This window comes from Tachypleus tridentatus, chromosome 6 (genome assembly GCF_004210375.1).
Source record: "Tachypleus tridentatus isolate NWPU-2018 chromosome 6, ASM421037v1, whole genome shotgun sequence".
NCBI classification, from domain to species: Eukaryota; Metazoa; Arthropoda; class Merostomata; order Xiphosura; family Limulidae; genus Tachypleus; species Tachypleus tridentatus.
The window spans coordinates 123560071-123586873 of record NC_134830.1 but is presented as its reverse complement, the minus strand read 5'-3'; the positions used below and the strand labels follow the sequence as shown (position 1 = coordinate 123586873).

At 35.9% G+C, this 26803-nt stretch overlaps 1 protein-coding gene across 2 annotated transcripts; it reads left to right on the top strand.

Moving 5' to 3' along the window:
* The first annotated feature begins 333 nt into the window (after positions 1 to 333).
* On the top strand, positions 334 to 21680 carry LOC143253534 (transketolase-like). Of its 2 annotated transcripts, none has more exons than XM_076507568.1 (12): positions 334 to 524; positions 12556 to 12673; positions 13002 to 13115; positions 13403 to 13500; positions 13861 to 14052; positions 14454 to 14581; positions 15645 to 15844; positions 16174 to 16495; positions 16766 to 16980; positions 19927 to 20143; positions 20896 to 21093; positions 21421 to 21680. In XM_076507568.1, the coding sequence occupies exons 1-11, from the start codon at positions 436 to 438 to the stop codon at positions 21066 to 21068; spliced, it is 1866 nt and encodes a 621-aa protein (XP_076363683.1). In that variant the 5' UTR covers positions 334 to 435; the 3' UTR covers positions 21069 to 21093; positions 21421 to 21680. The 2 variants fall into 2 exon arrangements, with proteins under 2 accessions (XP_076363683.1, XP_076363682.1); XM_076507567.1 differs by lacking the exon at positions 334 to 524 and adding an exon at positions 7047 to 7447.
* Positions 21681 to 26803: the final 5123 nt, after the last annotated feature.

Below are 26803 nucleotides of genomic sequence, written 5' to 3'. Positions count from 1 at the left end.
CAATATATAATCAAAATCTACTTTATTGTTGTTTTGTTTTTGGTTGAACACAAAAGTACACAATGAGTTATCTGTGCTCTACTTACCATGTATATCAAAATCGGATTTCTAGCGTAGTGGTCCGCAAACTTATCGCTGAATTGCAAAGAGTAAATAACAAAGTTTTTTACATTAGTATGTAAAGACACAGGTATTTTATTGAAAACGCTAAGAGGGTGAGATAAAAAGGGACTGAACTCGTAAACCTATTACATGCATTAAAAAAGGTATATGTATTTTATTTAAAATAATGCGTATTTTATATTTACTTTATTTATAGTGAGAGGGCAGCACCATTTTAAAAGTGAATGTATTTACCCTCATAAAAATTGGACTCTGCATTGCATCAGTGTATTCCCATTTACAGTTTCGGTGGGTTGTGTATGTGAAGTAGACATGGATGAACAAACTCTTCAAGAACTGAGAGATATAGCCAACAAACTTCGGATTCACAGCATAAATTCTACTAATGCAAGTAAATCTGGGCAAGTACAATTTTCATGTAAAAGAATAACTTAAGATGATTATTTCTTTAAGAGTACTCGAATGATTTGATGTCATGGTTACTGCGGCAAAACGTCACATTTTTTTAATGCGGCAAAGTGATATTTTCTCCAGCTACATTACAGGATATTGTTCAAATATTAAATAAGGCAGTGTTTTTAAATTAGATTATTATATTTTAAGGATGATAGTTAAAATAATTAAATACATTAGAAATAAAAATAAGTTCATATGATTTTAAAATTTCAAAGTACACTTGTTAGATTTGGTAGTGGTTTAAAATTTAATTTTATGTAGTTAATTTCTTTCTTATGAATTTACGAAAATACACTTTTAGTAGATCAAATTACATGTTTAACTTCATGGTTTTTGATTAGCAGATTTGTTGAAAGATCAGTGTTAATATAATTATAACGACTTTATAAAGAAAAATATTTGCATAAGAATTTTAAAGAAAAGTATATTAGAAATATGTCGGTCGAGGTTGGATTTATTTGTAGTCGTAAAGTTGGAAGTATCCAGTGAACCGTAAAATGAAAATAGTAAGTTGTACAATATTACCTGACTATTTTAGTGTTTTTAGGTCTTAAAAAGGTTTGAAACTACATTTTCTGACCGTTCTTATGTTCAGTGGCTAGGTTAAAAAAGGGAAGTTATCAAACTGCTGAATCATAGTTCCTTTTACATTCTAGTAATTATAGTAATGTAGGTTTTAGTTGTGTATTTATTTATTTTATTAAATCTGTTAAATACAGCTAGCTAAAATGATGTATTAGTTATTTAATTCTTACCTGTAGTTAATTTGTTGGTAAATAAGTTTAGACACTTGTGTATATAGAAGTGTTTAAGCACATGTATGTGTAGGAAAATTTAAAGTAGGGTCAGCATGAGTTTTGTTTTTTCTTGGTATTTCAGAATTTCTTCACCCTACTTAATGTACAACAACGTTCGTACACGCCATGTTTAAGGTGATCCAGTGTTTCTTCTACGTATTTCCAAAATACTTTCATTATTCATCTGGCTACTCTAAAGCAGACATACTTATCCTTAAATTATGTAGGACAGTATCAACCCTAATAACAGGCCGTGTTGACATACTGATGTCTATTCGAAATCGCAGACAAATCTGTTATAACAATTATTATATCTTTAAACAGAAGAAGGGAGACTGTTGTTCCATGAAACTTTTCAGTATTGAGACTTTAAACAAATGGCTTGTCTATTCCTTGTATAGAAAGTTTAAGAATATAGTTTCAGTCAATCTTGTTTCCTTGTTATAAACTCGACATGCAAAAGATAACTTGATAATTATTAATATTGTGAACTGTAGTATTTTCATGACGTGTTCTACATTGGGAGGGTTCTTTTGGATTATTTATTTAAAACAACGCGAATTCAAGTGGAGGAAACGATAACAAATGTATTTCTTGAATACAAATTACATTCACAGGCAGGGCTAACTTCAGAAACAACGTGTCAGTGGAAACCGTGAAATTAATGTGCGCTTAACGTTCATCATTATACACATACATGCAGGATTTCCTTGTTTAAGCAATAGATAACAAGCATGCTAAGTCTCGATCAAACACACTAACTTTCACTATCGAGCTCGCTAACTGATACTGAAGTCAATAACTAATTAAATCAATAATCCGTTCGTTTATTTTATGTTATGCTAGTAAGTTCCGAGATTCTCACAAGGCTAAAGCAATAATCAGATTTCTTGATCTTACGTTATCATGACGTAAGAGCAAGTTTCCCTTACAAATAAGCATCTACAGTGCCACCCCCTTTATTATGTACCTCACTTTCCCGAAGAAGCTAATTGCAGCTGACTCGCTTTGTACAACACAGCATTTTTGTTGGTTTGAATGGGTTCGTGGAATAAATGAAGTTTTGCAAGGCTAAACAGTAGTTCCTTGTATAGATGATTGAGATACAGTAAGGAAGCGTTTGTTTAACATGTAGAGAAAAGACTTTTAATACGGACAGAAAAACAAACAAGAAACACGTTTATTTCGTTACGTATTTAGTTTGTTACCATTCACGGTGTAAACTTTTCTGTTTTAGATAAATTCGCATATTTAAGACCATAAACTTAAGTTACATTTTTAGTGTTTATAGTTTTGAACGTTGTAAATTGACTGAATCAATAAGTCCAAAAATCAATGTTAATCTAAAAAAAAAAACAATGTAGATGTTACATATTTGGAGAATGCCCATGCTATGTATTTACCAAGATTGTAATTAAATCAGCCAGCTCATTCATCAAAGACTCTTTTAATTTCAAGTCTAATCTAAATCAACTTAATCATACAGCCTTACTGGCCAGTTTCGATGTTATATCCCTCTTTACAGAAGTTCCAACCACTGAAGCCTGCAAGATAGCCTTAGAACTCTATATCCGAGACCGTAACCCATCAATAGACATTCCCAGCAACCCTCATAGAATTCACCACGATGAAGACAAGCTTCATGTTCAACAACCAAAACTATATACAAATAAATGGCCTAAGCATGGACAACCCAGTATCACCAGTTCTAGCCAATATTTTTATCACACAAGTTGAAACACAAGCAATTAACACAGCATTACATCCACCACTATACTGGTACAGATGTGTAGATGACACGGTTGCGGGATTCAAATCTACAGAACACATACTTAATTTTTTCAATCACATTAACTCTACACATCCCAACATTAACTTCACCTGTGAACAGGAAGGAAGCAATCAAATATCATTTCTTAACCTCAAAATTACAAGAACTGTTATACAATTTAAAACAGAAATTCACGGAAAAATCACCCATACTGGACTATACATTCCTGGGGAACTTAGCACATGAAACAAAACAAAAACTCAACATACTAAGAAACCAAATAAACACAACCATATAACTATGCTCACCAGATAAAATTAACGATGAATTAGACAAAATAAAACAATACTTCATCAACATCAATAAGTTTCCTCCACAAACCGTAGAAAACATTATACGCACACACCTAGAAAAAAAGCAAAATCAACCAACTAAAGTAAATACAACTCACGAATCAAAAAACCACGAAACCATATACTGCTGTATACCATATATTCCTGACATCACCAAACAAATAACCAATATTTGGCAAAAATTAGTAACAAAATATGACATTCCAGTTAATACCAAATTTATTCAAAAACCAGGCACAAAACTGAGGTCTATACTATGTAAAAACTACACTGACAAACACCACACCAACATTATTTATAAAATACAATGTGATAACTGCCACGACTTCTATATTGGAGAAACAAGTAGAAAAATGGAAACCAGATTCAAAGAACATAAAAAATCACCTTCACACGTTTCCGAGCACTGCAAATCAAATAAACACAACATAACATAGAAAACACCCAAATACTAAATCAAGAAACAAACGCAAAATTAAAGAAGCCTTACTTATACAACAACTTAAACCCAAAATAAACCAATATAAAGGAACGCCTTTATACCTATATTAATATACTAAAATAAATAAAATTATATATTCTATCATCTAATACCGCCCGATACATTTCGACACACAGTTACACAACCCCTTTCAGACATGTGGTCAGCTTCCGGTCAGTTACCTGTTTCTTTGTGAACCTGACGATGACCGAAGAAGGTCGAAACGTTGTTCGCTCTTCTATGTAAAATATTTTCTCAACCCAAACGAGCCGTTTTTGCATATAAATTTCTCAACAAGTGGGTTTCTCGACATCACTGAGTGTACTTAAGTGATGTATCTAAATAATTCAGTAACTTGTAGCGAGGGCGGTTGGAATGAGAGAGTTTTTTATTACCATGATGCCTGAAAAGACTTTAAGTTCTGATGTACTTAGGGTCCGACATCATAAGGCACTCGACTCGTAATCCGAGGGTCGCGGGTTCGAACCCCCGTCGCACCAAACATACTCGCCCTTTCAGCCGTGGGGGCGTTATAAAGTTACGATCAATCCCACAATTCGTTGGTAAGAGTAGCCCAAGAGCTGGCGGTGGGTGGTGATGACTAGCTGCCTTCCCTCTAATCTTACACTGCTAAATTTGGGACGGCTAGCGAAGATAGTCCTTGAAAACAAACCGATATTCTTGCTAAATTTTTGATTCTACGTTTTTATTATAGGATAGATTTATGGTCAGTTTGGACATTAGTAGGTGGTAACAAGTGACCAGAGAACCCGCGCGTAACATTCATGCTTTGAAAACCGTGTACACCACGGGCGCACGTAGGCACCAGTCATTTATTATCTTGTATGACGTCACGGTGTCCCTCTTGCGTTCAGGATGCTGAAACACGTTCTGTAATTACAGTTACTGCTTCGGTAAACGCAATGCCTGTCGCATTATGAAAGGATGTCAACCATAGTCATTCTAGGTGTAATAGAAGTATTGGTTACACATACGTGGGATCAGGCTATGAAATTAAGTGTTTGGTTTTTATTCAGTTTTCCACCGAGAGCCCCGAAAATAAAATACACGTTGATGGACTGTAATAAGAGGTATTATCAGTTACTGTGACTGTTATCTGGAGGTGTGACTTTACATAACGAGGCCGTAATATTATCGTGAGCTTCGCAGGAATTTTTTTTTTTTTTTTGTAAGGCATGAGAAGACTAACGAAACGTTATATTGCACTGCATTTTCTGGCAAAATTTCTACGGTAAATATACACGAACGATCCTCGCCATTGACGTATCTTCACAATAAACAACAAAGAGACCATACATTTTCTAAAACAATAGCATTTCTTTTATCTTAATAATTCACAGGAGTGGTGAACAAATATGAAAAGCTATATACTAATGATTCGTGATAAACCCACTTTTAGAGAAAAATATATGTAAAAACGGCTGGTATAGGTAGAGAAAACTCTGTAGAAGAGCGAACAACGTTTCGACCTTCGGTCATCGTCAGGTTCACAAAGAAAGAAGGAAGTAACTGACCGATAGCTGTCTACATGTTTGAAAGCAGTTGTGCAATTGAGTGTAGGAATCTGGAGGGCGTGCTCAGATGTTGGATTGTATTTATTAATATAGGTATTAAGGTGTTCCTTTTTATTGTTTCGTTTTCTACTTGAGTTGTACAAGTAAGGCTTCTTTAATTTTGCGTTTGTTTGTTTTCTTTATTTAGTATTTGGGTGTTTTCTATGGTTATGTTGTGTTCATTTGATTTGCAATATTCGAAAACGTGTAATGGTGACTTTTTGTGTTCTGTGAATCTGGTTTTCATTTTCCTACTTGTTTCTCCAATATACAAGTCGTAGCAGTTATCACATTGTATTTTATAAATAATGTTGGTGTGGTGTTTGTCAGTGTCGTTTTTACATAGTTTTATGCCTGGTTTTTGAATAAATTTGGTATTAACTGGATTGTCATTTTGTTACTAGTTTTTGGCAAATGTTGGTTATTCTGCTGATGTCGGGAATATATGGTATGCAGCTGTATATGGTTTCGTGATTTTTTAATTCGTGGGAAATATTTACTTTTGTTAGTTGATTTTTGCTTTCTATCTAGGTGTGTGCGTATAAAGTTTTCTACGGTTTGTGGAGGAAACTTATTGATGTTGATGAAGTATTGTTTTATTTTGTCTAATTCGTTGTTAATTTTATCTGGTGAGCATAGTTTTATGGCTGTGTTTATTTGGTTTATTAGTATGTTGAGTTTTTGTTTTGTTTCATGTGCTAAGTTCCCCAGGAATGTATAGTCCAGTATGGGTGATTTTTCCGTGAATTTCTGTTTTAAATTGTATAACAGTTCTTGTAATTTTGAGGTTAAGAAATGATATTTGATTGCTTCCTTCCTGTTCACAGGTGAAGTTAATGTTGGGATGTGTAGAGTTAATGTGATTGGAAAAGTTAAGTTTGTGTGTTCTGTAGATATGAATTCCGCAGTCGTGTCGTCTACATATCTCTACCGTATAACAACATAAAATATTGATCACCATACTACTAGTTGTATTATTACTCAAGTTGAACCGGTGTGTGAAAACTAGTAAACAGTTAATTGTCTATTCTATTTAAAAGTCGGGATATGCGTGTTAAACTTTGCTTTAAATAATAATGAATAACGAAGCCCTAATATTAATGTTTTAAAACAAAGATGCTCCACTTGGAGCGTGTATTTATTTGTTACTTAAGTAAATAAAACGTCGTTTGCGTGCTATAAGTTATCAGTAAATAGTTTAAGGAAAAACAGCGATTTTTGTTACGAATAACTTGAGACTACATAGAAGATGGAACATACTTCCATTTCTAACAAACAAAATGAACTAACGTGTGTACGTACTTATACTGTCGGTATAAAGAATTAAGGGTTAGGAACATCAGTTGAATACAAAGCTACTTACTACAAAGCACGTTCTTTAACTGGTTATTTGTAAAAAATATAAGACCTTTCAGAACTAACTGGTTATATATTCTGTTTTTCTTTCATGCGTTCCGTTCTAATTTTTCACGTCGTGATACAAGTTCTTGGAGAACTGATAATCGAAACAAATAGGTCAGGGCGGTTTTACCGTTCACTTAAAGTTTAAAAAATCAAATGGGTTAGATAGTTGTATTTGTTACGCTGTGCAATAGTACCTTGTTTTCGGTCCAGTTATTGTAGGTCCACAATTTGTAGGTGAATATGGTTAACGAAATTTGCTCCGGTTAAAATTGTTATTCGTCTAAACTACTCCTTAAAACGAAACTTTCGGTATACTCTTAAAATTATAGTGTAAAAATGCCACGATTTTGTCTCTGTCTTCCTCGAAAGATTAAGCGAGGCTACAAAGTTGATGAGGCTATGGAGAAAAACACTTCAGAAGCGTTGAGGGACATAGCCAATAGGCTTAGAGTCGACTCAATAAAATCTACGAACGCAGCCACTAGCGGGTAAGACTTGTATAGTTTGTGTAAAACATGAATTTTAAAAAGACAAAATTGACATACTTGGTAGATTTTGTTGGATAACTTACATTAACAATAACTTTTTAGTTCCTGTTTTTTCTAGGTGTGTTTGTGTGAACGTATTACTTAACATTTTTGTAATTAAAGACATTTTCGAATAACGCTGCTACAGTATGAGCTCTTGCCTTCGTCGGAAACGTATTTATTTTAGGGTCGATTTTTAAAAAAATGCTTTAACTTCTAATAGTGATTTATAATTGCCAGTGTTCTTATTTGTATAATCATAAATAAGACAGTATTACACCCGTGAAGACTGATTTTGTTGCATTTGTTTCGGATGTTCATGAAAACTACACAAGGGCTGCTTGTGCTAGCCGTCCTTAAACCTAAACTAATACTTTGTAGGGAATGAAACGAGTTAACAATACCTACTGCCAACTAAATGTTCAGTCATTTCAATAAAACATTGAGATTTAACGTCACTGTTTTGATGGCTTACTGCTACAAAGTGGGGGGAGGTGGGATATTTCTTTGGCAGTAGCATGACGTAAATTTTAAACATAGCCCGAGACGCTACTTCGCTTCATTTATTTTAATGTTCAACAACTGAGATAAACTTAACTTATTTAGTGGCCCTGTTTTCAGAAAGTTTACCTTTTGTAATACGAACAGACATCAGTAACAAAAACTTCATTTCATAAATTAGTACAAGTTGCAGAAAAGTGTTTTAGGTGTTTAAATTATTTGGACGTATTACAACTGATTCCTATTAGAGTATCTTTTTGTACGTTACTGCGCAAGAAGGATCGAAGTGAAATATTTCATAAGACAGTTTTCTTGATTACGTGAAATCTGCTTTCGTATTCAGAGGGAAAGTTTCGTGGACAAATTGGAGTACAATATTTTCCCGAAAAATACCAGTTCGGTAGGTTCTAAAAAATCCTAACTAGTTATCCTCTGTGCTGGCTTTAAAAAAGAAAAAGGAAAGTATTATTCTTAGAGGTTCCACGAACCTGAAGAGTTGATTTAAACTTTGTAAATATAGGAACCACCTATGTAGGTGATAAGTTCAAATAGCATCATTTTACGTCGTGCGTAACTGCCAAATACAATAAACATTCAGTTTTATTAATAGTACGAGCTATGAACGACGTGTAGATGGTAGTACAAAGTTTTAATGGTGTTGGGACTCACTATCAAATATGACCTTGATTTTATACAAACATCACTGAATTCGATGACTTTTAAACTGTTGATGTAAAGTATAAATTAAACTTCTGACTGAAGTCAATCAGGAAGAATTTCTGTATGACGTTACGTTGCTAAGGGCAACCGTTCGACCATAACCCTTAAATGTTCATTCAACAGACGGATCGATTGTGAGTGTCTGGTATGGTGTATTCTGGTAATTTATATTTTGAATTCTTAAGAACAGGACTTGGACTTTCTACGTAGTGTGAAGATGTTTCAGAATGGTGCTTGATTTAATAATCTCATAAAATAAATTCCAGTTCAAGTGGCGGGTTATACATACTGGTGTACCACTACACTACTCATGATTAATAATTCGTCAGTAATTTCTATATTAGTATAACATTTCTCAAAGTTTGACCTCGCAGCAATATGGTGATATTACATACAAATTAGGAACAAATATCAGTTAGATGGATGCTAGATTTTCATAGTCAAGTTGTTAGGCCTCGACGAGGGGCTGTAATTGACTTAGAAAATTTTTCCTTAAAAAAATCTTTAGGCCTTTCTTATGAATTTCACTTTGAGCTTTTTAATTTTTTAACTTCGCTTAAAAGTGATTGTCTATTACAGTATCTTCCATCATTCGGTGGTTTTTTTTTAAATTATCTAGTAAAAATAATATCAAACCAAGGCTATATAGAGATAACGAATTAATTTATTCTTCAGTAACATTTGTTATAGACTGCAACTACGTTCACTTGTAGGCCCAAGTTTACAAACAACGTTTTATCAGAAATTGTAATGACTCGTGGTACTACGCTTAACTCGTAAATAAACATATTTTCAGAATTCGTCGTTAATGGATAGCTAATACCTAAGTCACTGAATATTTCATGATTCTTGTTAATTTATTTCACCATTTATATCCATTTTCTGCTCCAGGTAACTTTTGCTATGATCAGTGCGACATCGATCTTTTATTATTATTATTATTATATTAGTAATGAATGTGGTCGGTAATTCAGTATCGTGCGTCTGGATGCTGATTTATAGTGACTGAACAGTTCATATTATAGAAAGTTGAATGTATTAGCATTGTATTTGGCTGAAAAAAAAAATTAGACGTACGAAGCGGAGGTTCGTTCATTCGAGCAAACTTGTATGTCCCTCCCTTTTCAAAAATTCCCATACGCATATGTATGTACAGATTTATTTTTGTTTTACTTCCCTGTGTGGTTGTGAAAGTCTCGCTCTGTCCTTGTTCTTAGCACTGTTCCACTTGCTGCAAAAAAAAAAAAAAAAAGCACCAGAAAACACGTCTAATAAAACTTAACCTACAGGTTTTAAACTGTAAATACAACTAATATGCAACTTCGTAATCAATACAGTAAATGAAACAACTGTGTTTGTTAACTTTATTTTTCAGTCATTCTTTTTACTATTCTTAGTTCATGTCTGTAATAACCCTGTAACTAATTACGATGTTCGTCTAGAGAAACCTAAAAATTAAACGTACAATATTACTAAAAAAAACTTAATTCTCTCGGGATCTTCTAGACATTATGAAAATAAGTTCTCTATATCATGAATTTCGCACAGTTACTTTACTAATTTTTTATAGACTAGATTTTTGTATACCACATACAAACATTTCATGTTTACCAAAATATTGCCAATTTTCGTGAAGATGCGCATAGTGAATTTGGAATTAGTCTTCCAATACAGGTTTAATTCCGCGGTTGTGATATGCACACTTTTAGGCTTACTGATAAGTAAACATTGTAAAACCAGTTTGAAACAAAGGTATATTCCGATAAACGGTTCAAATGACAAACAGAATGAGGAAACTAAAATCTGCAAATTGTCGAAAACATCGTTAAGTAAGCCAAATATCGGCGATTATCGACTGTGTAATTTGGCATCGATACATTGTAATTGCAACGTTCATAACTACATTCTATCGGTAGTTGTGACTTACATTTTTTGAAATTAAAGAAATGCTAGCGTCTACGCGAAAAAAAAACAGCCATTTTCCTAGTGTGTAACCTAGTAGTGTGCTAACATATCTCTGACAGTACAACCGTAAATAATACGTGTAAAATAAAATAATAGTAATACGTATTTCAAATTGTGTGTTGTTTGCGGTTAGGCTATCTACCTGGAGCCCTGTTCGTACCACACGAAAAGTCTAATCATTAGTCATTCATGGCCACGTGGTAAGGGCGCTAGAGTAACAACATTAGGGTCGCGGGTTCGAATCTCTGGCACACCAAACATGTTTTGTCGTTTCACCCATGGGGGTGATATAATGTTAGTCAATTCCACTATTCCCTGGTAAAAGAGTAGCCCTCACCTTTTCTGCTGGTAGACATTCAACCTATGCTTTGAATCGAATGTTTGAAAGTTGAATTCATCTGCCCATAATGCCTTTTTCTAATCACCAACAGTTCAGTTTTTATAATTATTAGCAAATTTCAGTCATTTGATAATACCTGGTGATCAAAGTAAATGTATTTTAACTGCTACATGACCAAATAATCAACCATTGCTATCATCTTAACATTGTAGATCTGGACACTTTTCTATCATTTGGTACATGGTTCTTTATCTCAAACTTGAGATCAGTGGCAGTGTTCCTTCTGTCCTGAAAGCTACATAAACAAATATTTAACATCAGTATCATTGAGTTTAGGTGTTTTGCCTCGTGCATTTCTATTTTGAAATTTACCTGTCTTGGTCTTGCAAGCTAAGGTGTATTTGACAGTGATTGGGAGCATTTCAAGTGTGCAGAAATTTATGAGTTCAACCAACATCACAAAGTTTTTATGTGAACTCTACTGACAATTCTCTAAACTTTTATGGCCATGGTATGACAACAGAATCTAATTGTGTGTAAACACTTTTACCAAGGTTTATTTGTGAAGTGCTATTAAATTGATTTCTTCTAGAATATATTGGTACCATATATTAGCTCCTTAAGATGCTGCATGGGGTACCATGACAGTTATTTCTGACCCTAAATTTGATCAATACATTCATTCAAGCAGTACCATTTATAACATGCTCTTGGTACTCAACAGAATTGGTGAAGCATTATTGTAAAGTTGGAATTTAGGTCATATAATAGTATGGAAGGAATTAGTTCCATAAATTAGAAAGAATGACAAGATATTCTCTTGTCCTAACACTTTTGCACAGTATTATACTGATTTAGAATTTTCTCTACTTAATAATGCTTCATTTATTCATTAGACATTTTGAGTTTTTCTGTGATACTGCTGAAGTTGGCATGTATAGTAAAGAAAAATGAAACATTGGCTCAAAACTAGAAACATGCGAATTATGTGTGGACAACTAAAAAGTAAATCCACTACTGTTTACATGATTTGTAGAAATATTTTCTATATATTTCCTCTCCTACATTGTTGAAAACCTGTAATCTAGTTTTATTTTTTATAGCCATTATGGTAGAAATCAGTTAAGTTTTTTTATACTGGTAGCAGTATCTAATGTCCATTGTTCCAGGTCAATTTAGGTGTGGTAATGTTATAACCTAGACTAACATCCTCAAGATATCTTGTTAACCCTAACAAGATAAAGTATGAACTGCAAAGCACTTTCTTTTTTAATATCAGTTATTAGCTGCTGTCAGATTAACATTACAAAAGTTCTTTATAAAGAATTTAAGTGTGAATAGCTAGACAAGTTGATAATGGCTGTTTAGGCACTGCAATAATTGTTTTTTAGGTTTAACTTTTTATTATGTATCATAGTTTACTAAATGAAAGTGGAAAGAAGTCCAAGTGGATATTAATTGTAACAACTAAAGGAAACTTGTTTCTGCTTAGTTTTGAAGAACCATTGTAATCTTTACGATTTGTTTATTAAACTCTTTTTAGACACCCCACATCATGTTGCTCGATGGCAGAGATCATGTCAGTACTGTTCTTCAACACAATGAGGTACAAAGTCACTGAACCTAGGCATCCTTCAAATGACCGGTTTGTTCTTTCTAAGGTGAGGTTAACTACCTCCTTTGTGTTAAATTGCACATCTAAGAAGTTCATTATGAACTGAATATTTAAAAAAATATTTTTGTTTGAGATGTACTGCACTATTAAAAATTTATATTTTAATCTAGATGAACTAAACAGTGATAATGTTTCAGGTGTAAATATTAACTACATAACTGTTCATTTTAACTTTGTAAATGAAACATTTATAGAAACAAGTTGGTTCTAAAGTTATAAATGTTCATCAGTCAAACAGATATTGAATGTGGTATAAGGTGTCTCTTTATATTAAAAAAAACATTTGCTGTAAATGGTACCACTTGTTTCTTTAGGGTCATGCTGCACCTATACTCTATGCTGCATGGGCTGAAGCTGGACTCTTTCCAGTAGATGATTTGCTAAATCTAAGAAAAATTGACTCTGACCTTGAGGGCCATCCTACTCCTGTAAGTCAAATGAATGATTTTTAGTAAAGTATAGACCTCTTAAGTTTGTAAGAATACTAGTTAGATGAGGTTGAATTAGTGTAGATTTAGAAGTAGGTAAGTACGTAGTTTAAAAATTAGTTATCATAGAGGTACTGGGTTGATACATAGCTAGATGTGGAAGCTGAGAGGTGATTAAATAAACTGGCTCTATTTTTTTGAGGAAGTTTGCAAACATGTCTAGTGACTAAAAACAGATAGCACACAACACAACCTCTAATGATTAAAGTTTTTTTTTTTCTTTTCAGAGACTGAATTTTGTTGATGTTGCTACAGGTTCTTTAGGTCAAGGCCTTAGCTGTGCTGCTGGTATGGCTTACACTGGCAAGTACTTTGACAAAGCTAGGTATGTGTTTACACATCCATATACATGCAAAGATTTGTCACAAATACACTTCCTAGTAAGGTAGAGTGAAACAGATGGATAGAAACATTTCTGTTGTCTTGGTAATCAATATTTTCAACTCCATCCATATATCTGAAAATAATTACTTGTTTGCTGATTTAGGTGTTTCTATATTCTGTGAGTTTGGTCACAACTTAGATGTGTTATAGCCAAATACTGTGAGACAAGAATTCTTTACTGCCCTTTACTCAACAATGATATAATTTAATAAAAAGTTTAAAAAGAGTTCAAATAGATATTGAATATTTTTTTCAGTTTTAGTATATTGTTACCCAGTTAATGGTTTTCACTCTGATACAGTTATAGAGTATACTGTGTCATCGGAGATGGTGAAGCAGCAGAAGGTTCAATCTGGGAGGCTCTTTCTTTTGCTGGTAAATACAAACTGGACAACCTAGTGGCTATCTTTGATATTAATCGCCTTGGCCAGAGTGAACCCACTGCTTTTCAGCATGAGATGGAGTTGTATAAAAATCGTCTAGAATCTTTTGGGTAAGTATGGAAATGTTGCTTTCATGATGATGAGAACCCATTTGAAGTAAAAATGTATTCTCGAGATGGCTGGAATGGGAATAAGCACTCTTAAAATAAAGTACAGAACAACTTTTCGAACTTTTTAGGTCATGTTAAGGTTAACATTGACGGTCGCTGGCCATGTTATTGTCCCTTAGACATGTGCCCAGTAACAGTCAGTTGCAAACTCTTTGTTAATCTGAAGATGACCTAAGAAGATCGAAACATTATTCTATATTTTAATTAAAGTGCTATCATCCATACCAGCTGTCTTGAAGTGTTTTTTTATTGCAGTGGTTGTGTTTTACATCTGTCTTGAAGTAATATTTTTGTTGGTTTTGTTTTGAAAAGTTTTAACTCAGTTCTCTATATTTTTGTAGTTTCAATACATATGTTATAGACGGTCATGATGTTGAAGCCCTGTGCAAGGCTTTTAATGAAGCTATGACCATTAAAGATAAACCCACGGCTCTCTTGGCCAAAACCTATAAAGGAAAAGGCATTCCAGGTTTGTAAAGCTTCTGTTAGTGTACCATTGTATAAGGTTTTGTTAAAATAATAGAAGTTACTTGAACAGTATTAGGAACTCCTCTTTGAATGTTACTTCTCAGTAAATAACTTTTGGGTTCTTGCCATGCTTTTACTGACATAAAAATACCTCTAGTTTTTATTTGGCAAAAATAAGTAAATTAAAGACTGTTATTTTCTAGGATAATTTAGTCACTTTATTATACTTAAGTGTTATTAATAACTCTCAGTATACTTGTAGTATTAACAGCTTATTCATTGAGTTTTTGGTCCAGTTACTGTAAGAAGTTTTGGTACTGGGCTCTTTTGTTTGTCTTGTTCCTAGCTAGTGACATCAATAGAAGCTTTTGGAGTGGTATAGTAATAACATATAATAGAAATTAACTAAATTTAGCATTATTCAGTTACATGTAATAAGGTACAGTTTGAAACTTTATCATGAGGTTAAAGGAAGATGAATATTGCATGACGACAAACCTGATATCATCATTTTGTGTATGTCATTTGTGTAAATGAAGCAACCCTGTGACACCACTGATAAATGAACTAACCCTGGATATTTTTTAATTCTGAATGAATCTTATGTTCTGATTAGTTTTCATAATTGAAAGTGTAAATTTTCTACCCTACCAAGGACGGAATTTAGTTGGATACAGGTGTTGTTCATACAAATGTAAGAATAGGCTAGTGTAAAGTTTGGTAGAATTTGGTATTCTTGTTCTGTATGTTGCAGTTATGGATCTACAGATTAGAGCCATTAAGAAAACCTGTAAAGGTTAGTCAGATGTTTGGTATTGGGCAAGCCGTAGATTGTCAAGAAACTGGGATATTTCCCTGAACATCACCATGTTTGCTTGTTTCCAACTGTAGGGCAAGTTAGTTACACATTCTTATAGGTATAAACTTCACATATACAAATACATTCACTCTATTAGTATGTTCTTTATCAGTGTAAGACATTTTGACTTTGTTAAACAAATCATTCCTGTCCTTTAAAATTCTAAACTTTCAGTTGACAGTGTAATAATATCTTGTTCTGGTAGGTATTGAAGATGAAGAAAACTGGCATGGTAAGCCTCTAGGAGAGAAAGCTGCTGATGCCATTAATGCTATTCTAAAGTCTACATCTAACCAGGGTCCCCTGCAGCTGTGTCCCCAGAAGCCCTTGAAGGAAGATGCACCTTCTGTGGATATCTCTAACATTTCCTTATCTGAACCTCCAAACTACAATATTGGAGACAAGGTAAGTGAAACTACAAAAATACCCTAGAAGTGTATTATATTTTGAGTTAATTGTTAGTTTTTCTGAAGTTGGAACAATTTGTGTAAAGAAAATAAAACAGTGTTAGAATCTCCCTCGCCCTGAGACATAATTCATGAGGAAAGATATAGATTAATCTAAAATATTGTATTAACTTTTTTTAATTACTAAATACTTAAGGAAAGTATAGAAGATGATCCCTAAAAACTGTCTCTTAAGGTATAGCACATTTAAGGAAGAAAGTGAACTGTTTCCACCACAGGTTGTGGGAAAACTGAGCAACAGCTGACCTGAAGTTTATTTTGTTGCAGGTAGCAACAAGGTTGGCCTATGGTGTAGCCCTAACAAAGCTTGGTCACAACAATGAGAGGGTGGTGGCACTGGATGGTGACACAAAGAATTCTACCTACTCTGAAAAGTTCAAGAAAGCCTTTCCTGACCGTTACATCGAATGCTATATTGCTGAACAAAATCTTGTTGGTGTAGCCATAGGTTGCTCTACAAGAAGGCGCACAGTTCCGTTTGTTAGCACTTTTGCTGCTTTCTTCTCCCGGGCTTTTGACCAGCTCCGTATGGGAGCAATTTCCCAAGTGAACATCAAATGTGCAGGTTCTCATGCTGGAGTATCTATTGGTAAGTTAGGCGAACAACAAGTGGGACTGGCTTTTAGTTAAATCTCCTTATTTCAAAAAAAGCAAATTATTATATCACAACCTGCTCACTTTAATTTTCTTATTTCAAAGATAGCAGAGTCTGGTATAGTGTGATTGTCTGTAAGGATTATTTTGGTTCAGAAAATACTTTTATGTTGAAACCAAATGTTCAGTTTTATATGCAACTTCTAGGAGTTTGTTACTTTGCTTTAGTGTTGTGGTGCATGTAATAAATATATTGAACACGCAGGTGAAGATGGACCCTCCCAGATGGCACTTGAAGACCTGGCTATGTTCCGTACTCTTCCAGGAGCGACAGTCTTCTATCCTAGTGAAGCTGTCTCTGCAGAAAGAGCATGTGAGCTGGCTGCACAAACCCAAGGAATCTGTTTCATTCGTACATCTCGACCTGCAACTGCTGTGATTTATTCAAATGATGAAAAGTTTGAAGTTGGGAAAGCAAAGGTAAGTTAACAAGGTTTACACTATTTAATATTACTGTAACTTAAGTTTGAAGAACTTTCTACAGAAAATATATATTAGTGACCTTAAGAAAAGCTGGATTCCTTTTTTTCATCTGTTAATGTGTAAATTTGCATAATCTCTTCAGTCCTAGATCCAGTTAAAGTATAATACTATGCACCACAAATTTTGTTCCTAGAGACTGTTATTTCTTACTTGCTTATATTGTAAAAGTACAGAAAATGGCTATTATTCCCTTCACTTTGCTTTTGTAACCTAGATAACAAAATTTAAAAATGGGCAAATTTGCACCTTTTCATTTACAAAAGATCTGAATAAAACATGAATCAAAATGTACGTGTAGTTATGTTAAAGTTTTACAAAAATGTTTAGAAGTGAGTAGTTTTTCAAGATTTGCACCTGTAACCTACATCACTTTCACATATCAGACCCCAAATATAGTCTCCCATCATGGTTTTGTTATATGCTCCTTGGTAGCAGCATTTAAAGTCCAGTATATCATGGTAGAAGCACTTGCCATACTCTTCTGAGTGTGCTCCCATGTTCCCTTTGAATTTATCAAGATAAGCATCAACAATACTTTCAAGAACATCCTCCTGCCCATTTTGTTGTAGTTCTTCACCAGAGCCTCAACCAGTTCCACATAAATTTTGGCCTTGTGATTGCCCACTGAGCCCCAAACCAGTGCAACAAAGCTGCCCCAAGCTTTTTTCCTTCCTACTGAGCTTCTTGGGGAATTCTGTGCACTCCAGGATCTTCTTTTGTTGTGGTCCAATGAAGACACCAGCTTCAACTTTTGCCCTTCTTTGACCTTGGGGAAGAAGTCTTAAAGGTACTTGAAGGTTGCTGTGACAAATTTTTTCACAAGCCTCAATTTGATGTCCAATGGGGGAGAACAACACCTTCTGGATGTCCACTAGTGACTCGCACTTGACACTGCCTTCCCAGAGAACTCGGTCGTTATGGCCAGTGCTTCCTGTAGTAGTGCACTGCAGTGTCCTTGCTGTCCCAATGCAAAGATGACAGGGAAACTTAGTCAATCCTCCGTCAGAAATGACACCATCTTGAAGTTGCCAATAACCTCCCAGCCATACTCATCATACTTCAAAGCTTCTAGCAAAGTCTTGATAGTGTTATTCCTCTTTCAGGTGCACCAAATGAGCCAGGGAAATAGAGGGATACTTATTCCCATCATGGAGCAGCACAGCTTTGAGGCCTTTAGGTGTGCTCTCACAGAAGAGGTGCTGCTTGTTGGTCTTTAGGCAATACCAATTGCCTCACACAGACCAGATACATTTTGGCATTTTGACAAGTGAAGAAGCTTGAAAAATAGGAGTGACTCTTCCTCTGACTTGAAAGTTGCACACTTTCATCTCGCAAATCCCAGTCCTCTAGCCTAGATGTTAAAAGCTTGGCATTCGACTGTGTTAGACCAAGATCTCTGATCAAGTCATTTGAGGTCTCTGGTTGGGGTAGTATGGTTTCTCTCACTAGCTGCACCTCTGAAATTGTAAGCTGGATCTTCAATGTCTACCTCCTCTCCTGATTTGTTGTTCTCTTCCTGAGGATGGCTGCTTTCTCTCTGGCAGAGTGGGTACAGGGGAGCTCAGGGCAGTGTGGCTTTGGGGCAAGGGATGATGGGAGGTCTAGCTCCATGATAGCAGATGCATTCTTGACAGCTTGACATTTGGCAGGATCTACCATACAGAAGTAGCAATTTCTTGATTCTTGGAATAGCAAACTTCATGGCTCTCTTTTTCCCCTTTTGTATCATCCTGCAAAAGAGCAAAATAAAATTACCATGAAGAATAAATTTATTTAATCACAACTAATGTGCAAAAGGTTGCAAAATATTTTTGATATTTTTTCTGTACTATTGGAAATTACAAAAAATAAAATAAATGAAAAGATGTTTAAATTTTAAAAGGCCTAAAATTTGTATAATAAATCTTACTCTTCAAGCAAGCAAAAATTGTATTTCTTGCCTTTTAGAGTTTTTGTTTTTGCAGTGCTTGCAGGTAAAATGAGAGGTGCCCACGGTTTGTCTTGATCCTGGTCAGGCATGTCGAAATGTACCTTGTAGGCTTCACACATTTTAGCAGATGCTGTCACAGAGTACTTTTACACTCTTGTCTTGATAAATGGCCACATACATAGCACAATGAGTCTTGAAAATGCTTGCAGCTTCTTGTTGCCACCTCTGATAAAATCAGATATAGGTCTATATGTTTATGTAGGCAGCTAGAACTAAACTGAAGTGGTGAGTAGTGAGGCCCTGTAATATATATATTACTAGGGAAAGTTCTGGAAAAATTCTCTATCATCTACTCAGCACTGAATCTGCCTGGCATGTTCTAGAAAATGGGTAAGCTTAAATTTTATTACCCAGGTCACAAAAGCAAAGTTTGAAGAGTAAAATAGGTCTTTTTCCATTTACTTTAGGCATAAGCAATTGGAAAATAACACTTTCTGCCCAGGAACAAAAAAAAAAGTAAATTTTGTGACATAGTGTAATTTAATTATAGCTTAGTCTGTAATCTTGTTGACAGATTGTGACTTATGGAATGAATGGTGCTGTATTTCTTTCTTTCAGTATTGGTCTTTTATTTAAAATGTAATCATGTTTAAGTGTCTTCAACCTAAGTATCTTGGGATGAGTTAAGTTCATTAGTAGATTAACCACATAAAGCTTGTGTACATATGTTTAAGGTGAGAGCAGGATTATTTCATATGCTTATTTAGAATAACAAAACAAAAGATGTCATTGTGTACCATGCATTGCAGAACCTTATTGCATTTATGTTTAAATCTCTTTGCAAGTCCAAGTGTAGCCCTTGTAAACATAAGCTATAGATGGTAAAGTAGAATGACTAGGCCTAGTTATTGGAGCAGGTGTGAACTATAACAAATATGAACATTATCTGTAAGGTGGTAAAGCAGACTGATGGGGATCAGGTGTTGGTTATTGGAGCTGGTGTGACTCTTCATGAGGCTCTGAAAGCCTCAGACTCGCTGACCAAGCAAGGTATCAACATTCGAGTGATGGATCCATTCACCTTGAAGCCCATTGACAAAGAAGCAATCCTTGAAAATGCAGGAGAATGTGGTGGAAGGATTATTACAGTGGAAGACCACTATCCTGAAGGTAAAATGTCTCCACCAAGCACAATGATTGTTAGGATGGAGGGGAAGCCACCCCATAAGTGGGGCAGTTGGGTTACTTATAAGGGACTTTAAGCTGAAGGGGTGGAGGAGTTAAGGTTTGGAAATATCTTTTTATAGGGGAATACTGTCAGCTGGAAGGGAGTATAGTGTTGTATAGGGGTGGAAATAAGTGGAATTTAAATAAAACTAAATGTACCTTAGTTTGAAGGACTTAAACTCCTACCACACTAATTTATCTTGCATTTTAACATCGTTTTTGAATCTGTAATTAAATTACTCTTTGTTGTCTCCAACCAATGTCAGCTTCCCAACATTACAAACACTTCAGTGTGCTAGCTTTTGCTAAAATATTAATCACATTTTCCACTGGTATGGAATGATCTGTATGAAATGGAATAAGTGCTGTTCAGTCTTTTTTTACATTTTAGTGTATGTTAATATGAGTCCTATATGATTAAACATATCTCACTCCTATAAATGTTTAAGTTTCCAGAGGCCTGTTGAATGCAATAAGTTTGTCAAGTAGCTTACATTGTCCCTTATCCTTGTGTCTAGACCGAGTATTGATTTACTTATTATTGTAGTAAGACTTCTGTTCAACGAATCTAAGTTATTTTATACAAATGTTTGAACCAGTTAGTGAGACATATAAAAGATCCAGCCTTGAGAGTAGGACAGTATGGGTAGCTTTAGTACTTAATTTTTTAAAGAAACACATGGCTTGTGTGGTAGGTGGCCTGGGTGATGCTGTTGCTGAAGTCATCTCAATGGAGAGGAACATCATTCAAAAACGACTGGCTGTGAGAGAAATTCCACGGAGCGGTCCATCAGATGTATTACTGACAATGTTTGGTATCAGTGCCCAGTGTATTGAAGAAGCTGTTAAAGAAATTGTTACTGTGTGAGCACTAGTGGAGATGTTTAATAGATGTGAGTAGATTACTAAGAGTAATTTTTCACTTTTTGCCTTACTTGTAATAACTGACTGTTGATGCACCATGCTACCACCCAAGAACTATACTATTACCACTTTGTGTTGGGGTGGTGGTAAACATTCATTAAGGTAAATTCTGATCAGAAGAGCTGTGACTTAATGCTACTTAAATTGCTTTGTTTTCAATTCTATAGTAGAATAAATTCCCTTACAACTATGAAACATTAAGAACTACAGCTGTAATTGTAGAAAATCTTTACCACTGCTTGTGTTAATCTGTATCTTAGGAGATAGTCAATATAAAATGTTTTTTTCTCTCTCAGGGCACCCACCAGCATATGGACAGCTGCCTCCCCTTGTACTAGTACTCATCAGTTATTTTGTAAGGATACTTCCAGTATCTTTAGCACCAATAATACATGGAGAAAACAGTGATTAGTATCTAGCTTAGTGTTCAACGTACAGTTGGTAATATTCTTTAGAACAATGTATAAACTACCTATAACTTCATTCCATTCCATTGTAATGTAAAGCATGTGATGTGATAGTAATAAAGGTGGTGCCTCAGCATCTAATGTCTGTATGCAGTAGGTAATACATTTTATATTTCAAATTCTTCTGATGCAGGTAGTTGGTTGTTTGGTGTTCAATGCCAAAAAGGAAGTGGAGTTATATGCCTCAAACAACCAGTTATTAAAAAAAACACCTAAAGTCACTATCAACTATAAAAACTCATCAAGCTAAAAATAATGACCCAAGTTTACATTAAACCTTAACAGTCAATGGCCCTTAAAAATAAGTAAGGTGAACAGTGCCACCCTTGCCAGTGCTGCTCTGGGGTAGTCAGTCAGTTATAACAGCATCACCCTAAAATATGGGCTATTGTGAGTTGAGTGTCAGAGACCACAGACTGGTGCATCAGTTGCTGCTAACAAAACAATACATTACACAAATGTGACCAATCTGTAGCCTAGTGCAGACAGCTTATTCCTTCTGATCCTTCTGGTAACAACATGGCTGAAAAATCAACACAAGATTTAACCTGCAAAAGCTTCTCACAGTGCCACTCCTGGAATACAGGACTGACCATATAACAGCACATAAATTTGGCTGTGGTGTGAAGGGTTTGTTTCTGTGAATATCACTGGGCCCCAGTTTGTAGAAGAACTGCATAGAAATGGAAGATAAAGAAAAATGGGGCAGTTGGTTGTGAAGACAACTGAGAACGAGGTAAGAACTAATGTCAAGTGATTCCAAGCCCAATAGTGCACTAAGAAAGTTGGGTATAAATACCTTTTGGTATATTATGGAGCATCTGTGTGATCCAGGCCACACAAAATAGCATCCATCTTAGCAGTGGACACAAACAGGAGGGGATCCTGTCTGCATCCACTGACCCCCCCCCCCCAACACACCATGGCAGAGCACAGAGGCTTTTGATTTTGAACCATCTGTATAAATGAGAAGGATAGTTTGCAAGACTTTCAAAGAGAAGACTACTTCCAATGGTGAATATCTCCATTTTCCAGATGACTCAAATGTCAAGTTGGGGATGGTAATAACCCAGGGTGGGATATTACCAGGCTGACCCCTGGAGACACCATCATCCAAGAATAAACCCAGTTCAGCCAGCTGGACCTGGATACAAAGGCAAAAAGTAACAATGGGAAATTGTCTATTCTGAAAAAAGCATGGCCCACTGAGCAAGGAAGACAACTCGAGGTAGGATGCTATGATAATGATCAAAGTGTTGAAGAATATGCTAAAGTTGTTAACAGTGGTTTGGTGAAATGTGGAAAGTTCTCATGCAGAACGGAAGACCTGAGCTGATGAACAGGAGCCAACATATTCAGGCCTGAGACCTTTGCAGAACCAGACACCCCTAATCCAGTTTCTTTCAAATGAGAGCACAATAGATCTCTGGCACAGAACACAAAGGATGATCAGTGCCCTTGTACACTGGACCGCTTGTGGTCAACAATAAGCTTCATGAACTTTACCTCAGGAACAGATGGAGCTTGTAACTGCAATGAAGACCAGAGTGGTGGCAAAAGTGCAAGCAAATGGTCTTGGAGAAAAGTAAAACTGAGGACTGGGGTCCATCTACTTCAAAGGCTTTTGGGCAGGTTCGAGTTGTTGCTCAATAACTCTGATGCTTGACAATCCACACAAGATACAGAAGTTAGCAACATAGTCTGTTTGAAAGGGTAGGGGGAAGATGTATAGCAATACCATTAATCTCACACTGAAAAGTACAACACTCGAAACACAGCCCTGGGGGAAAGTATCAAATTCACATTGACGTGGAATTGCAGGTACATTAACTACGTTTTTGATAGAAGTAGATAAAGGGGCAGGTGAGCCATGTGCAGGAAAGTATTGTAAAAGACTATCTCCAAGTAGTATCATAACCCTGGACATGTTCAAAGAGTACAGAACCAAGTTGTTACTTTAGAAAAAGTTCTCTGATCCACATTTTAAAATCAGGTGGTCCACAGTCATGGGAACAACCTCTAGGTGGGTGAGAGGAGGGTGTTTGATTTGAGGGACCAAACAGGATGAACATTAATTATTTTCCAAAAGCTTCCAGAGACAGCTTGTCAAAACAATTGAAGGATAGTTTGAAGGAACCTTGGGATCTTTTGCAGCATAGAAAAAGGGACAGTAGCCTGAGGCCAGGCATCAGGACAAGCATTCTCTTGCCAGATCTGGTTTAAAAAAAAAAGAGAGCAAGAGAGGCAGTAGAAATGGCCATCATGTCCCAGTGATGTTCTCCCAGACCCAGGAAGAGCAAGTTTGAGTTCTGCCTGTATAAAGGGACATTGGGCTTGAAAGGAAAGAGGCAATTACTCTGCCAAAGACTTGATTAAGAAGGTAATGGATGAAACAGAAGTGCTTTTGCTGAGAGTCTCAACAATGCTTGGGTTATCAGCAGCTTCCTGGCCCTGGGAGAGCAACGTCAAAAGGGAGGAGGCAAGCATGTATACCTCTCCGACGGACCTTCTGAATCTTGTACCCTACGATGTTGGAACTGGTGGTAAACTTAATTGAATATTGCTGCTGGCTCTAATATCTTACCTGCCAAGCATATACATGAGCATGCTGAAAAGCAAAGCACTTTTACGAGTGTAGAATATTTACAAAAGTCATCCCAGGCCTGTTTCTGTCTGCCATGCCCTTTGGCATGCAGGATCTGGATACAGTAGAAAATGTGAGGTTCAGGAATCAATTTGAGCTTGGCTTATACAATCAGTCACTGCTGCCACAGTCCTTTATCTGTGTCTTCCAAACAACAGCAAGATTAAGTTCTGCAGAGGTAGTAAAAGAGGACCAGTTAACCTGTTCCAGCTTACACTGAGGCATGTGGATTAGGTGTCATCTATCATGGCCAGTCTCTCAAAATAAGAAAATCGATTCACTGTCCTAGAGGCCAATATCACCTTCCCCATCAAGAAATGAGTAATAGACTAAGTGCATGAAGATGCATATAGGAACCCATAGTCTATAGAGCATATGCTCTTAGATCACAACCTCTCCCCTGAATATCAGCATTACCCCAGGGGAGATTATGTGCATTAAGGTGCCCCAGAATTAAAAAGGGAGATGACAACTATTAAATAATAGCATTAAGGTCTGATAGATAAAAGGTTGCTGCAGGAGCTGGTTAGAGAGAACAAATAGCAATGGTATGACCCAAGGAAACAGACAACTCTGGCCTCCAAGAGAATGTTGAGCAGCAGAAATAGGACAAGCATGTGCTATTCCATCACATGCCCTGTCTTTCCAGTACAATAAAACTGTATAAAGGTGACTGTTATCTTGCATCTTTTCTTACAGAAAACGTTTCTCAAACCTGCAGATACAAACAGTTAAAGCTTTGACATCTACAGTAGAATGGAAACGTCAACAGTTCCACTTTATTATTATGGCTTTTTATTTTTCTACTTGGGTAGAGAAGAATGGGGTTGGAGATCCCTTTTTGTTTTCAATCGTGTCATTTTTCTTTATTTGGAAAGAGGTCTATCAATCTCCTTGGATCCTGCTTAAGGTGGAGTGGGGGCAGGTCTCCGTCAGTAGACGTAGATTCTAGTGATTGAGGACAAAAATTGATCTGTATCTTGGGGCAGAAGGAAGGGTGGAGACAAGAAATGGAAGTAAGATGTTGACATGTCAACTCTTACCAGGGAGGGTAAAATCTCAAATGGTTTGAGAAGGAATGTCAAAGACAGAGAAATCTGTCTCCACTTCTATTTTAGCAGTGGTACAGAGCACATGTCTGAGATAGAGTAGGGGATAATAACTTCTGAGCCTCTAAGCAAGAAATATTGTTCAGTTTTAAAATGCTGCACCTCCTTCTCTTCCACTCCTTTAGGGTTGGAATGCAAGTAAGAGAGATGAGAATATTGTAGTTAACACAGGAAGGTTCTAGTTTGCACTCCTAGACATTGTGGTCTCTACCACCCTAAGGAGCACATGTCAAAGAACCACCACACAACTTGTTTCAGTGACCAAGCTTCTGATGTTGGAAACATTAGAGAGGGTTTGAAATGTGTGGCCATAGCTCACAGTTCAAGTAACCTTCTTTAGTAAGGGCAGATGAATGTAGCACTGTAAACGTTAAAGTAATGGTGGTAGGCAGCATTATTTTGTCCTTACCAGTAAAGATTTGTTGCACTGTAGATCTTCAACACAGGCATGTTCTTTAGATCCTTCTTCAAGAATGCAGAGTAGCATGGGGAGGTATTTCAATGGGTCCATTTCCTATGCTCTTTGAATTCAGGAGGAGTTGAGTCTGTTGTGGTAGATATTTCCACCATGTTTCCAGAGCACAACTTCCATACTGATTTGGGAAGAGTGAGCAAGCTCCTCTAATATGTTTTAAATGGAGACATCTGCCCTAACAATTTCTCAAACAATTAATGCAGAATAAGAAATTAAGGTTTTGAGTCAGACTGATTGCTGAACAGTCTGCAAGCAGTTGGGAATCCATAATAAATAATTTCAGGACCCCACTGTCCCTACCAACCAGGAAGTCCTACAATGTCAAACAAGACCACTGCACCAACCCCAGCATCAGACATCATTTCTGCAACACCTGTACTTTGACCCTACCCTGGAGATGGACCCCCTCCTCCATTTCACGGGCTATCACACGTGGATGTGGATGTTTAAGATTTCATGGAGGTAAACTAAATTACCAAAACCTTCTGTGGGAAGTCCCCTCATCACCTCTACTGTCAGACAGTTGGGTGTGGACTGCTTAAACTTTACCCCATCTTCCATAAAAACATTAATGAACTGTTTTAAATTTAACTATCACCCATTGGATTGTTAAGTTTGCAGGAGGTATATATTTAGCAACTGAAAATGCAGTTATTTGTAATGTAGCACCTCACTCCAGTTACTTTGTTCCCCATGGTGTAGTGCTTCTTATGGGAACTAATTTTTAACACTTTACGTGGCTGTGATTTCTTAAAGCATAATTCAACTTAAATTCAAATGTTCCTTGTAGTGTGGTAGTGTATGCCCAAACTATTAAATATGGAGTTGACACTAACACTTTGTCCTGTTTTCTTAAGTCAGATAATTTGGTCTGTAATGAGGTGGGGATTCATTACACTGCAAGGATTCGAGGGGCCTTAGAGTAAAAGCCTCTTCCTGACATCAAGTAAATATCATACAATTGAGGTAACTGTCCCTATGTAA

Excerpts from the sequence above, each read along its gene's own strand:
- LOC143253534 (XM_076507567.1), top strand. The coding sequence starts at position 7,296 with ATGCCACGATTTTGTCTCTGTCTTCCTCGAAAGATTAAGCGAGGCTAC. Across the intron at positions 14,053-14,453 it reads AATCGTCTAGAATCTTTTGG|TTTCAATACATATGTTATAG; the intron begins GTAAGTATGGAA and ends ATATTTTTGTAG. Across the intron at positions 16,496-16,765 it reads TCATGCTGGAGTATCTATTG|GTGAAGATGGACCCTCCCAG; the intron begins GTAAGTTAGGCG and ends TTGAACACGCAG.